This window comes from Penaeus chinensis, chromosome 16 (genome assembly GCF_019202785.1).
Source record: "Penaeus chinensis breed Huanghai No. 1 chromosome 16, ASM1920278v2, whole genome shotgun sequence".
NCBI lineage: Eukaryota > Metazoa > Arthropoda > Malacostraca > Decapoda > Penaeidae > Penaeus > Penaeus chinensis.
Genome location: NC_061834.1, coordinates 35,584,588 through 35,599,587, shown reverse-complemented (window position 1 = coordinate 35,599,587; position 15,000 = coordinate 35,584,588). Strand labels below are relative to the sequence as shown.

The following is a 15,000-nucleotide window of genomic DNA, read 5'->3' as shown; positions in this document are numbered from 1 at the left end:
ATTCGACTTGGTGCAATTTATGATTATATTTTTTATTATCAAATTAATTTTGGTTATTTACTCTCATTATTTGCATATTAAACGGAGGTTAGGATTATATACAGCTCAGTACATGCAATTGAAATCAGGGAGAGTACAAAATTTTATTATCATTATTTATTAAACCGGTATAGCCTTTTATTGTTTAGGTAGAAAGAAAATTTACATCTTGAAGTTGTAAGACAAAAAATTAAGATGTTAATAATAATAATATCAATAATTCTGAGACCAGTTTAGTCTTTCATTATTTACTAAGTAGATAGATAACATACATCGTTAAGTTGTAAAAAAAAATAATGAAATTTTAAGAAATAAAATAATAATAATGATAATATAAGTCAAGCAAATGGCAGACATATGAAGATCAAATAATCTAACCCTTTGTTACCAGATTTATTCTCCGAAATAGGAAGAAAATGGTCTTACATAATAGTTCGGGCAGCAGATGACCTTATTCCGTATTCAATTTGATAATGTTAAACGACAGCGGAGAACAAAAGCAAAAACAAACAAAAAAATCGGTTTTAAAGACAAAAACGGTACAATCTTTCTAAACAATGTCGACTTTATTTATATATTTAAGTTTTTTTTCTGAATGGGTTATGGCAGAAAGAGCAACCATGACGATGCTCTTTGGAACTGCCGTTAGAAAGACATTTTTTTTTTTTTTTCCAAACTTCCTTTCTCCGTTTTCTTCGGTTTTATTAATCTCATATATATATATATATATATATATAAATGGCAAGCTTAACCCAACAGAAAAAAATATACTAGTGACACCATTATACAAGAAAAAAAGAGAGGCAAAAGACCTCAATAATATATCACCTGTCAACATCTATACAACATATCACAGAGAAAATATATGATCCACGTATGACACGACCTTACGCTGCAGCCGACACACCAAAGCGTCTGCAGGATGGCTGGCGACTCTGCTGGGACTCTCCGTGGGTTCCTTCCGTGGTTTCTTACGCGGGCTTCCTTCCGTGGGGGTTCCTGTCGTGGTTTCCTACGTGGGGTTCCTACGCAGAGCTCCTTCTGTGGTTTCCCACACGGGGTTCCTTCAGGCTTTCCTTGGCTTCCAATCAATGGACTCCTACCGTGGGTTCCAACTATAAGCTTTCTCCTGTGCTTTCCCGTTATAGGATTATTGACAAGGCTTCCTGTCATAGGATTCCTTCGATGGCTTCCTGTTAAAGGATTACTTCCATGGCTTCCTACCTTAGGATCCTTTCCGTAGCTTTACCGAAGGATTCCTTCCTTGCCTTCTTACGAAAGGACTCCCACCATTCCTTCCCAACAGCAGAACCAGGAAGCCACGGGGATTCTTCCTACAGATTCCTGCTATAGGATTCCTTCCTATATAAAGCAGGACTTCTTTCGCGGCTTCCTGCCATAATAATTTCCCCATGGCTCCCTACCATAGGATACCTTCCCTGGCTTAACCTCCTCGGACTCCTGCTGATTTCACTGTGCGTGTGTGTGAACGGATGCTGATCTGTCTAAACTTACTACACTTATATTCTGCCTATCTGCCAATATAATTTCTGCTGCAGTTTAAATAGATCTGTCTCTCTATCATTAAGTTTATAAATAATTTTCTTTTTGTCTATCTGACTGTCTGTCAACCTATCTACCTATTTGTTTGTCTATGTGTATAACTAACTATATACCCATTTATTTGTCTTGACACTGAATGTATGTATGTGTGTGTGTGTGTGTGTGTGTGTGAGAGAGAGAGAGAGAGAGAGAGAGAGAGAGAGAGAGAGAGAGAGAGAGAGAGAGAGAGAGAGAGAGAGAGATGGAGAGAGAAAGAGAGAGACGGAGAAGGAAGGAGAGAGACGGAGAGAGAAGGAGAGAGACGGAGAGAGAAGGAGAGAGACGGAGAGAGACGGAGAGAGAAGGAGAGAGACGGAGAGAGAAGGAGAGAGATGGAGAGAGAAGGAGAGAGAGAGAGAGACTGTTTGCAAATTGCCGCTGTGGTAATAACATCACTTGTAGCCCGTAATAACTCTGGTCCTGTTTTATTTGTATCTGAAGGACGTATTGATTTTTTCCCCTCGAATTCTTGACTGTTTGAAACACTGAAAAGAAGATAGCAAATCTACAAGGTTATGTTCTGTTGATTTGAATTTACTGTCAGTTTGGAAAAGAGAACTGAGCTCTCTGTACATATAAAAAAACACAGGTATTTAGAAACGTGAGTCAACTAATTTCGTAACCCTATGTCCGCTCTGATTGCAAGGACATCATCTATAACATGCATGATATACGTCCATAAGTATCTCTAATATGTGTATGTGTATATACTCTGCAGTTAATATATTTCATGTGCTCCCGTGAATTTTTTTTTCAGTTTAAGATTTTCATTTAGGTGTACAAGCTACAACGATAAAAAATAATGATAATAATAATAATAAATATATATAATAATAATAATAATAATAATAATAATGTTTATTTTCCAAAAAAGACAGAGGCATTGCAAACACTGGGACACACCAACTGCATTGTAAAAATATAGTTCGGCCAGAGTCACAAGTAAGGAATGGCACACCAGATGAATATTTACGATGTAAAATAATGGGGTGATATCGCGCGTTCATTTCATTTCACCTTTTTTTTTTTTTTAAAGAGAAAAAACGCGAAGAGAAATTAGGGACCGTAATATCACAGGCTACAACATTTCAGTGGATTATAAGTGACGTTTTGCACAGAACCTGGTATTTACGTACCTTTGGCTGTTACTGAAATTCCACAGGAGCATGTACGTGCGCGCAAAAACAGTAGTATATAATAGTACGTACGCACATATGTATGTATGTGCGTATGTGTGTATTTATGTATGTGAGTGAACAGTAATGCATTCATGTACGTGCGCATGTATTCGTATATAAATAAAACTAAAACTGTATGAACAAGCACAGCGAATGAAAGAGTTCCTGGACAGAGAATTACTGTGTGAAAACGATTTAAGTGGACGTATTAGGATTTCAGTGAAGGGAGAATTTAAAAAAGCGAAAATATGGAAGAACGAAGGGGAGTCCGATAAAGATGAAGGAAAAGACAGACAGATGAGAGTGATAATGAATATAAAAGGAAGATGGAAGGGCTGTTATTGGTCATTTTGCTTATTGGTTGTAATTAACGTTATCTTATTTAATAACAAAATACATTGGCTTTTAGTAAATATCTTAAACTCTCTCTTTATATTTTCTTATCTATATTCTATTTTATACATTTATTATTATTATTATCATTAACTGGTGCCGATGATATCAAAACATATAACTGTGTGTATGTGTATATGTGTATGTGTATATGTGTACGTGTGTGTGCGTGTGCGTGCGCGTGTGTGTGTGATGTGAGCAGTGACATCAGTGGAAATAAACAAACACTCTTCAATATTGTATAAGATATCTCTATAACTTTAAGAAAGACCTTTCTACCTACAAGACTTCTAAGTGACTAGATGCGTTTATAAAACCACGTGTTCTTTGTACACACGTTTTTGTGAATCAGTCCTGTCAACTTGTCAGTGACACTTTGGACCACCAGCCTGTCAATCGATCAGTCAACTCATCACTGGCCAGCCTTGACACATCACACGGGGGAGTATTGTCGTTAATATCACACTAGAAATATTTATTTATCTTTGCCGTGTATAGCATCGGTCCAAATGCAGAGCAGATCACAATAAAATAAACTGCACCGGTGTTGGTTTTATTTTCGTGTAACAGTGCTTTGTGGAAATAGTTGTACGTGTGTGTGTGTGTGTGTGTGTGTGTGTGTGTGTGTGTGTGTGTGTGTGTATGTGTATGTGTATGTGTATCTGCGTGTATATATGTGTATCTGTATGTGTATGTGTGTGTATATATGTGTATCTGTATGTGTGTGTGTGTATATATGTGTATTTGTATGTGTATGTGAGTGTGTTGCATATTCTAATGGTATTAGATATGTAACTCTAGTGACCTTGAAACACCTGCTACACAATACGAGTATAAAAAAGAAAGCCTTCAAATGTACAGCATTCTGATAACCCGCACATCGTGAGAATTATAATGTTTATTTTGAAAATGAGAATGAATTTGTGTTCAAAACTGTTTAAGACTTCTAAATTGTAAAAATATTTTTATTAATAGCAAGTTATTACTTTTTGCCATCTTAATGCCTAATTAGACAATAGTTTAGCGAACCAATCTGCGACTATGATGCAATTTTTCAAGTGAAATAATTTTGTTCTCTATTTCTGTCTTACAACAATGTCTTCATACTGCCATAGTCAATAAAATCATCCACTGTATCCATTTTTCACTGGCTATTTCCACGTGTTATTTCCCATAGCTTCTACGGCTGGTTGTGCTTTGCTTTCCCGCACAGAACAGAGAATAACAGACGCTCACAAGATGGATCACAGTCAAACGGAGGCCTTGGGTGATTTCGAAACTAAGACCCACATTCGGGGATTCGCGACTGTCTTGGACGAGATAAAAAAAAGAAATTCCGTCCTTAGTAAAACGCCAACGGACCGTCGTCAAAGATGGTCCTCTTACAAATGAAAAAAGAAAGATCTACACAGATGCCTTCAATATGTACATTTATATTTCAGTAGCACAAAGGTTGTTTTTTTTTCTTTCTTTTTTTAAGAAACGTCCACAGGTAAGCAAACACACTTTGAGGGGACTGGGAGGGCGTTTCAGGGTCCAGCTTATCATACATCCAAAAGTTCAGTAGGCAATGTTTCACCGAGAGTCAGGGTTTGGGCCAACTCTCTGTGGCATTTAACCACCAAAGTCAAAAACATCTGTATACCTTATGCTGACTGGACTGCTGGTTAACCTCTTGGTGAAGACACGAACGACATCACTTTGCCTTCGTTAACGAGTCCGCAAATCAACTTTTTTTTTCTCCCTCGTTGTCACTGTTGTTGCAGCATTGCAGGCACCTCGATAATCCACCAAATGCCTTGTGCAGGACGATTTCTGCGTGAGTCCTATGTGCAGTTTGAAACATTACAAATGGGATTTTTTTTTCCCGTACAGCTGAAGATCATAAACTTAAAAAGGCAAAGAATAGGCCTACATAGAAGAGCTGTTCACAAGCGTTCACATACGAAAAGAAATCACACACAGCTCTGTACAAGATACCAACTCTCAAGAGACACACTACGCTTACTTGCTTGCTCGCTCGAGAGTGCAACACAACAGATAATTTAGATGTGCCTCCCTCAGCTACACACGCATTTCGCACACACATTTACAACGGGATGGGGAAGTTACGTAGGCCTATGAATATACACCACCCGAGGCTTCCAAAACAAAGAAAAAACAAGAGAAGAAACTACACGTAGGTAGCTTGATCGTCTCCACTCCACCAGCTCAAGGGGCAGCACTCCCAGCACCAGGGTTTCCGACAGCTGGCAGAGGCGGCCAACTAGTCGGAGGTCGAGGATCATCTGGGCTTCTTCTTGCTGGTCTTCGAGAGGCGCCTCTGCTTGTGGATCATCTCGTACAGGTTCTCGAGGGCTTCGTCCAGGCCTTCGCCGGTGATCGCGCACGCTGGCTGAGGAAGGAAGGGAGGGACGGGGAAGCGTTAGGTTGATTAAGAATTGGGGTCGGGGGTCTTTGTCCCTCTCTCTCTGTCTCTGTCTCTCTCTCTCTCTCTCTCTCTCACTCTCACTCTCACTCTCACACTCACACTCACACTCACACTCACACTCACACTCACACTGACTCTCACTCTTACACTTACACTTACACTCACACTTACACTTACACTTACACTTACACTTACACTCACTCTCACACTTACACTTACACTTACACTCACACTTACACTTACACTTACAGTTACACTCACTCTCACACTTACACTTACACTCACACTTACACTTACACTTACACTTACACTCACTCTCACACTTACACTTACACTCTCACTCTCACACTCGCACCCACACTCACTCACACTCACTTTCTCTCTCTGTCCATATGCAATCTTAACATCTAAATCTACCAGCTACTTCTCTTTTGAACGCAAATCATGTCTATAAAAAGTTCATCCCACCCCCAACAAACGCGCTTACCTGTATATGCCACAGATGGGTATTGCCCAGCTCCGCGATGCCCAGAAGGCGCTCGATCTCCTGCGGGTCTTTGGCTCCCGGTAGATCCTGCTTATTGGCCAGCACCAGGATGGGAACCTGCAGAGGAGAGCAATTGCTAGATGTTGCAGAAGGGTAGGTGTACTGGTTTTGGCTTATTTATTTTATTATTATTATCATTATTATTATTATTATTGTTGTTATTGTTATTATTATTGTTATTATTATTATTATTATCATTATTGTTATTATTGTTGTTATTTTCATTATTGGTATTATTATTATTATTATTATTGTTATTATCATTATAATTTTATCATTATCAATACTTGATACTTTAGATAAATTGTCATGCTGATTTTGAGATATTTCAGTTAAACAATAATGTTCGTTACCTTCACTTGAGCTGTCGTAGTTGATTTTACCTTAATAATATTTCATGTAAACGATAGCCTCAGTAACATTCATATAATGTGTTTCATTTCCATGCACTCAATTTGTAAATAAATGTAATGTAATATATCTCATCGGTTATATTAACCCCAACACTTTTATATCCATTATTATTATTGTTATAGCCGTGATTTTATTTTTATTTAACGAATTTACAATAATAGAGTTTGCATTACAACAGTTAAATAACATTTATATTGTGTTGGAAGGTCACACTTCACAACATTTTAGAGTACGATTTAAAAAAAAAAAAAATACGAAACTTCATTATATATTTTATTTTTGTTTTTATATTGTTCGCCCTTATAGGAATACAAAAAAAAAAAAAAAAAAAAAAAACAATGTTACCGCGTATTTTGTTGAATTAATTATCCGATTATTCTAATATAAAAATATATAAAAACCATTTGGTAACACAAAAAGCCTGTATGTTGCCATCCTATTTTGATATTTTCTAAATGAATATATGAAAAGAATATTACATCTCTCGCGACAAAAAAAAAAAAAAATCTTTCAACTGACAATTTAAGCGTTTATTTGAAAACCTAAATGATATTGTCATGCTAGAGAACGACGGAAGAAACAACACGATATTCAAGGGGAATATACCTCGTTAAATGTTAACAAGCGTAAGGGTATTTGCACAAGTGATCTTATTTTGGGCACTACTTGCTTTCCCTTTTGTTATTGAACTTTTTACCATTTGCCTATTACATCCAGACAAAGTCGTGAGATATAAGAAGCATTGAAGGATGGGTACAAACTTTTATTTCGAGGCTAAATAAGATTCTAAACATACATTCGTCCATGAAGTAATAATTAGAAGAAAAAAAAAATGCCAAACACGGTATTGATGTACTTTTGAATAAATACCGTACTGTATTCGTGTCTGCAAACACAATCCATGTGCGTGGAGATCTAGCAGTGACCTACGTGCACTATCAAGCCAGAGTCAGACACAGGTTGGAATATAATTCTCCGTGTTGCCCATAGATGGCGCACTGTTCGTCGTATCCAAAGTAAAAAGACGAGGAAGGGGAGGGAAAGGGAAAGAGGAAAGCGGAAGAGGGAGAGAGAAAGGGGAGGAGGATAGGATTAAAGGAAGGGAGGTATCAATGTGCAGTATGTAGAAACGCATACTGGGCTGTAAACATAGTCGAATTTCTGCTCGTGGATGCAACTGCCCATCTCAGAGCTCCTTGTGACAAATGTAGAAGTAAAATATAAAATAAAATCTCTTAGCTCATACTGAACTATATTCCTTCAACAACAGATTTACATCGTAGCGTAGGATGGCTGACATTCCTAATAACGAGAGGTTCATATATATTTCACTTGTCACAACAAAGAGATAAATAGTAAATTTTCTTTTAAGGCGAATGGCAACGGTGACTGAACTTAAAAAGTATTTAGGTTAGTAATTCTACCCTTCATTATTAAAAGTTTGAAAGGTTATTTTCGAAAATATTATCATCTTTCATGTTGGTGTTCGGTCCGCGCTATTTTTTTTTTTTTTTTGCAAACTTTGTTGTGGTCTGTTGTATTAAAGTAAGATTTTTATTAAGATTCTGAATACATTTAAATAAATCTACAGTGTTACTGCGTCATTCAGATATTCGTCATCTTTACCTCAAATATACTGTATTAGAAATCGTATCAATGGTAGCCGTTTTAATAGTGCTAGTAGTTCTAGTAGAAGAACTAGCTGTTTTACTGTGAACGATACTTACAAACAAGCTTGTTTATTTCATAACGAGGTGAGTCATTACAATGAGGTGAGTTATTATAATGAGGTGAGTTATTATAATGAGGTGAGTTATTATGCCAATCTAAATATAGATACACGCAGTAATTAGTTTTAACAGAAAAGTATCATTCGGCCATTAGGCAAAATAAATGATAATATTATTAGATCCAAAGCTTTTGCAATTGCAATGCAAAACACCATTTCGACAATTTTGGAAAGAGGTTAAAACAGGACAGTCACATGCAATGAACCACTATCATTGTGATATTAATTTCCATTATCATAGTATGATGGTTATAACTTTATTATCATTATCATTAGTATTATTCTCATCACCACATCATCACTACCATCATAACCATAATAACTATCACCACCGCCACCAACACCATCATCATCTTCATCATCATCATCATCATCATCATCATCATCATCATCATTATCATCATCATTATCATTATCATTATCATCATCATCATCATCATCATCATCATCATCATCATCATCATCATCATCATTATCATAATCATAATCATAATCATAATCATAATCATTATCATTATCATTATCATAATCATAATCATAATCATAATCATAATCATAATCATAATCATAATCATCATCATCATCATCATCATCACCATCACCATCACCATCACCATCATCATCATCATCATCATCATCATCACCATCACCATCACCATCACCATCACCATCACCATCACCATCACCATCACCATCACCATCACCATCACCATCACCATCACCATCACCATCACCATCATCATCATCATCATCATCATCACCATCACCATCATCATCATCATCATCACCATCATCATCATCACCACCACCACCACCACCACCACCACCATCATCATCTTTACCCCCCCCCCCAAAAAAAAAAATGTTAACCGACCATTAACACAAAAACACGTTTTTATTTCTTTCTTTCTTTTTTTTTTTTTTTATTAATTTCTCTGCACGGCGAGTACTTTTTGTTATTGAGAAACGTTCAATCAAAAGCCTTCTTATCTTCTAAACATAAATCCGCGTGGAATTCAGACCTAACGACCGCCAAATACGAAAGCTGTGGAAGTACAAACCACTTGTATTCAGCGTCAGGGCGTGCTTTTGACTCGAGAGGGGAAGGGGGGTGGGGGTGCCACACGCTTTCTCTCTCTCTCTCTCTCTCTCTCTCTCTCTCTCTCTCTCTCTCTCTCTCTCTCTCTCTCTCTCTCTCTCTCTCTCTCTTTCTCTTTCTTTCTCTTTCTCTTTCTCTTGTTTGTTCTCTCTTTTCCGTCTCTTTCTCATTTTCATTTTCATTTTTTTTCTTATTCTCTTCTCTCTCTCTCTCTCTCTCTCTCTCTCTCTCTCTCTCTCTCTCTCTCTCTCTCTCTCTCTCTCTCTCTCTCTCTCTCTCTCTCTCTCTCTCTCTCTCTCTCTCCTCTCCCCTCCCCACCCCTCCCCCTCCCACATCTTCCCTTCTCTCTCTCCCTTTCATCCTCTTTCGTATTTTTCTTTCCTTCTCCCCCAACCTCTCTCTCTCCTCTCTCTCCCTGTCTCTACCTCTTCCTTCTCTTCCCTTAATTATTTTATCCTTCTCTCTCTCCTCCGCCTCACTCTTGGCCTTTCTCCCTCTCCCTTTCTCCCCTACTCTCCCTTACTACCTCTCTCAGTCCCTCCAATTCACTCCATCTCCCTTTTTCCTTTTCTCCCTCCCTCAAACACACGCTTATCCCTTTCTCATTCCATCTCTCTCTCCCTCTTTTCTTCCATCTCCCTCTCTCCTTCTCTTCTTCCATCTCCCTCTCTCCCTCCATTCTCCTCTTAGTCTTTCCCTCTTTTTCTCTCCCTTTCCCCTTTCCTCCAACTCATTCCATCTCCATCTCCCTTTTTCCCTCCCTCCAACTCACTCCCTTTCTCCCTCCCTCCAACTCACTCCATCTTCTTTCCTTCCCTCCAACCCATTCCATCTCCCTCAATCGCATTTCCTCCCTCCCTCCCCCCTTCTCCCTCTCTCCCTCAATCGCCTTTCCTCCCTCCCTCCCTCTCTCCCTCAATCGCCTTTTCCTCCCTCCCTCCCTCTCTCCCTCAATCGCCTTTCCTCCCTCCCTCCCTCTTCCCATTCTCCCTCAATCGCCTTCCCTCCCTCCTCCTGCCTTCTTCTCTCCCTCAATCGCCTTTCCTCCCTCCCTCCCTCCCTCCTTCTCCCTCTCTCCTTCAATCACCTTTCCTCCCTCCCTCCTTCCTCCCTCTCTCCCTCAATCGCCTTTCCTCCCTCCCTCCCTCTCTCCCTCAATCGCCTTCCCTCCCTCCTCCTTCCTTCTTCTCTCCCTCAATCGCCTTTCCTCCCTCCCTCCCTCCCTCCCTCCTTCTCCCTCTCTCCCTCAATCACCTTTCCTCCCTCCCTCCTTCCTCCCTCTCTCCCTCAATCGCCTTTCCTCCCTCCCTCCCTCAATCGCCTTTCCTCCCTCCCTCCCTCAATCGCCTTTCCTCCCTCCCTCTCTCCCTCAATCGCCTTTCCTCCCTCCCTCCCTCTCCCTCTTGGTCTTTCTCCATAATCAATCAATAACCAGATGGTGGACGGTGTTGGCGGAGGTGCGTTTTCAAGGGGAAAAAAGTCGACGAATTTACCTCTTCATTTTTTTGCTTGCCCGTTTGCTTGCTTGCTTGCGTGACTTGTTTGTGTGGCTTGTTCACTTGCTTAGCTTCTAGCGTTGTGGTGGCTCCTTGTTTGCTTAATTCTTGGTGGGTTGTTTTCTTGTTTGTTCTTTTGCTTGACTACTTTTTTTGTTTGTTTTAGTCATTTCTTGTTGATTTGCTCTTTTGCATTACTCTCTTACTTACTACGTTCCTCTTCTTTCTTGCTCCTCACTTTCTTGGTTACTTACTCTCTTCGTATGCTTTCTTATGTTTTAATTGCTTGTCTATCCTTTGCTTATTTGTTTAGATTTTACTTGTACTCCCCCTTGTGTATGCATGTATTCTTGACTTGTTTACTTGCTCATTTGTATACGTCTTACTTGATTTACTTTTCTGCTTCTTCCTTATTTACATGCCTCTCTACTTTTTGCTTTCTTCCTTACCTTTACTTCCTTCCTTCACCCATTACTTACCCATTAACTTCCTTCTAACTTAAAAATGGCTCCAAAGTAATCAAAACTTATTCAAACACTGACGGCAATTTGCTCATCCTTTTTATCAACCCTCGCAAAACCAAGTGAAAATAACCACCTCCCTTGTCTGGAAAAAAAAAAAAAAAAAAAAAAATACACACACAACTAGCCCACCGCTGAGACGACTCTCCAATCACGTCCTTGTTCTGAATAACGTTAACGACTCAACATCCGAACCACCTAATGAAAGGGAATCGAACCGGCCACAATGGTGTTATCTCCGTGGGGCCAGCCAGTCCACGCAGAGCTGGTGTTACCACCTGAAGAAACCCGGCCACGGTTCGGGTTGGAGGAATGTACTTAATCCGTGGCGTTTCGAACAAAACTAAATTTCCTAAATTTGTTTGTGTTACTGCATGGAGGTGTCTGATTATACTCGAAGAGGGGTTGGTTTGACGTCTTTCGAATTGTGTTTATCATCATAATCATTATCTTTATTATAATCATTATTCTTATTATTATCATTATCATTGTTAATGTTAGTGTTACTGCATACTGCGTTCTCCCCATCGATTTGCCTGCCTGTGCGTGAGTCACCGTCGATCAGATCGCGTAAATGTCAGCACGACCGCACAGCCTCTTCAGAAAATACCATCTTCCTTCGAACAGCTGCCTTATGGGACGTCTATTGCCCAGGGTGTCCGTTCAGCCAAGGACCATTAAGGATTACGGTTCTGCTGGGAGGAGTTTACATGTGGCCTTGGATCAAAGGAAAATCTTTCCTGACCACTTTCAATTTATTACGATGGTTCTTGGTTGATTACGCACCTTCCCTGAACAATTCAATTTCTAGGTCTTTACTTTTGTTTTGTTTTTGCGTTTGTTTTATTGTTTGAGTATGGCAAAGACTCCGGAGGTGCATGCGAAAGCTATGGTCAAGAAATTTATCCTGATAATTCAGTTATAATGACAAAAGGAAACAACATCGTAGCATTTCTGAGTCATTTGTTATCATGAGCCTTTTACATTCAGAAACCCCATAGTTAGCCACAGAAGAGCACTTTTATTAAGTGAAAAAATAGTTATCAAAACGCTTGTATCAAAGGATCCAATGATAAAGAAACAGTTTAGTCTGAAACCTAATCACTGGTCTTTGAATATAATTTGAAAATCGATGAACTTCTAATGTGAAAACAAAGTAGAATGAATAAAGGCTATGCACTTTCATACGTTTTCCTTAATATCTCTATCAAAATTCGAAACCAACCTTACAAATGAAGCCCGGAAACAAATGAATAAACAAATCACGCACAGGAATCACGGCGAGCCTGTAAACTCTTCACAAAAGAGCTGTCGGCCCGGGAGGCTATCGCGATCACGAGAAGAATAATAACATAGCCCAGTTCCGCCACCTGCTCTCGCCCCCAATATGCTCGCGTCACCAACAACCACATTTTCACGCAGATAACTACATGTTGCAAACTTTAGCGGAGAGGAAGGAATTAAATTTCAACTCTGGACTAACTTTCCGACGTAAACTGATGCTGGACCTTGTAGGATTCAGAACAAGAGGCAAAAGTCCCGTCGTTTCTTAGGAATTCTATCCTTGTTTTTGAAGATGAAGGTGGGTTCGGGTAGACGCAAAAAGAAAAAAAAAAATCATAGCGCGGTTTGTGTTTTCAAACAAAAGCATACGTGTTGTAAATTAATGATGATTATTACAACCTTGCTTTTCATCGAATTAATAACAGCAAAGCCTACTAAAAGAACTACCTGAGAACTTGCTCTCTCATCCAGACGGAATTTTAAAATACACAAGTATAACGAAAGTCCAAATATGGCCCTGAAATAAATGTAATAAAATAAACATAGACAGTAATATATCGTTTAAGTAAACACCGGTTTTCCTCAACAAGCAATCACCTAAACACACGTTCCAGTTATCGTCGATCTGACCTTGGCTGCCTCGGGAAACCAGCATTGACATCTATATACGTTAACCTAAAACCCTAAGAGTGCACAAGAAAATGATATTAACATTTGACGGGTTTCGTATCGCATAGGTTATAATACTGGATACTGTTTGCGTAGGCCTACTCATAATTTTATAACACTTTGGCTTTTTCAGAGTGATTATTATAGCGTACCAATCCATGTTTGATATATGTATGACGATGCACAGTGTGTTTAGTAGCAAACCATTCTTTCTCTTGTAGATAAACCTTTAACGAACTATAAGTTATATAACAAACGAATATCTCACTATTAGTCATCGCACCGTCGCTTCCACTCTAAAAAAAAAAAATTGTTATAAACCATTTCAGTGTTAATACTTGAAAATTTAGGACCCCGCTCTCGTCTCGGCCGTAACTGCAACTCTAACCTGAACAGTTGGGGACCAGCTGCCTACCCCCCCCCCCCCCCCACCTTCCCCCCCACCCCGTCCGGCTGTGATCCCGAATGCGAAAAAACAAAGCCTATATCAACTCGGCTAACAGTATCCCCTTCAATAAAGGCAAAAGCCGAGATTCTGCTCTTGCTAACGCTCGATTTGTAACGAAACTCAAAATTCCTTTTGTGCAGCCGGCGCGCAAGCTATTTTGAATGGCTTGGGTCTCTTATATTCCCTCTTGCTCGCCAAATCTTGGAAATGCAACACGAGTACGAATAAAAATCCTCTCCAAAAATGTGTTTTAAGTGGAACTGTGATGTTATAATAACATACAAAAAAGATAAAAAGGTTATGGTACAAAGGATCACTGCATATTCAGTAATATCACTTCGCCACTGACCCTTACCATTAAGGAAATATATTTGAAACTTTGAATTATGGATAAATTATCTGTTTTCCTTTCCAATAATAATTTATTTTTCCCGTAGATGCTTAATAGCATTTCCATGCTAATAATAGTAACTCAGAGAAATAGTCTTAAGATTGTAAAAGTGAAGATAAGTAATTCAATTAGACGTTTATGTGTGCATTTTGTGAGATCAAGAGGTACCATTACAGACTCATGGAAATCTGTCTCTATACGGCTTTAAAGTTTTTTTTTTTTTTTTGTATAGCAAGATTTCTTTTCGAGATGTGAAGGAAGCTGGTCTTCATAAAAAAAAAAAAAAAAAATCTTGTATGATATGCATCAGGAAACCTCTGGGCTCTATGACTTAAATAAATCCTCGGAGCTTTGAGAAACGAGAAACTGGATTCGTAGCATGCATGTCACAGAAACAATACAGTGTGGTCTAGCCTGTTCTTTTCCTTGCAACCATCTCTAACAACGACTCGGCGCTGGCAATAATATGCCATGGCTGACAACCACAAATCGCCACTGATAACTATCCGTCGAAAATTACGGAAACCTGTATCTTATAACACCTGCAACAACTTGCAACTGATAACAACCCGTCGCTAACAACTGGTCGTTTATAATAGTTCGCTTCTGACGCAAACAATTCGCAGTAACAACTACATCAATAACCACAACAAAAACGGAAAGAGCGCTTCACCTGCAGGTTCTCGGGGAGCCTGGCGG

At 39.1% G+C, this 15,000-nt stretch overlaps 1 protein-coding gene across 1 annotated transcript in view; it reads right to left on the bottom strand.

Moving 5' to 3' along the window:
• Positions 1–1,889: 1,889 nt before the first annotated feature.
• LOC125033448 (ADP-ribosylation factor-like protein 4C) overlaps positions 1,890–15,000 on the bottom strand; it is a 90,413-nt gene continuing 77,302 nt past the window's right edge. The window contains exons 2-4 of the mRNA XM_047624964.1: positions 14,975–15,000; positions 6,131–6,247; positions 1,890–5,607 (exon numbers count right to left, since the gene is read on the bottom strand). The exon at positions 14,975–15,000 is cut by the window's right edge and continues 151 nt beyond it. Coding sequence (XP_047480920.1) covers positions 5,497–5,607; positions 6,131–6,247; positions 14,975–15,000 — 254 coding nt within the window. The 3' untranslated portion in view covers positions 1,890–5,496. The remainder of the gene's footprint in view (positions 5,608–6,130; positions 6,248–14,974) is intronic.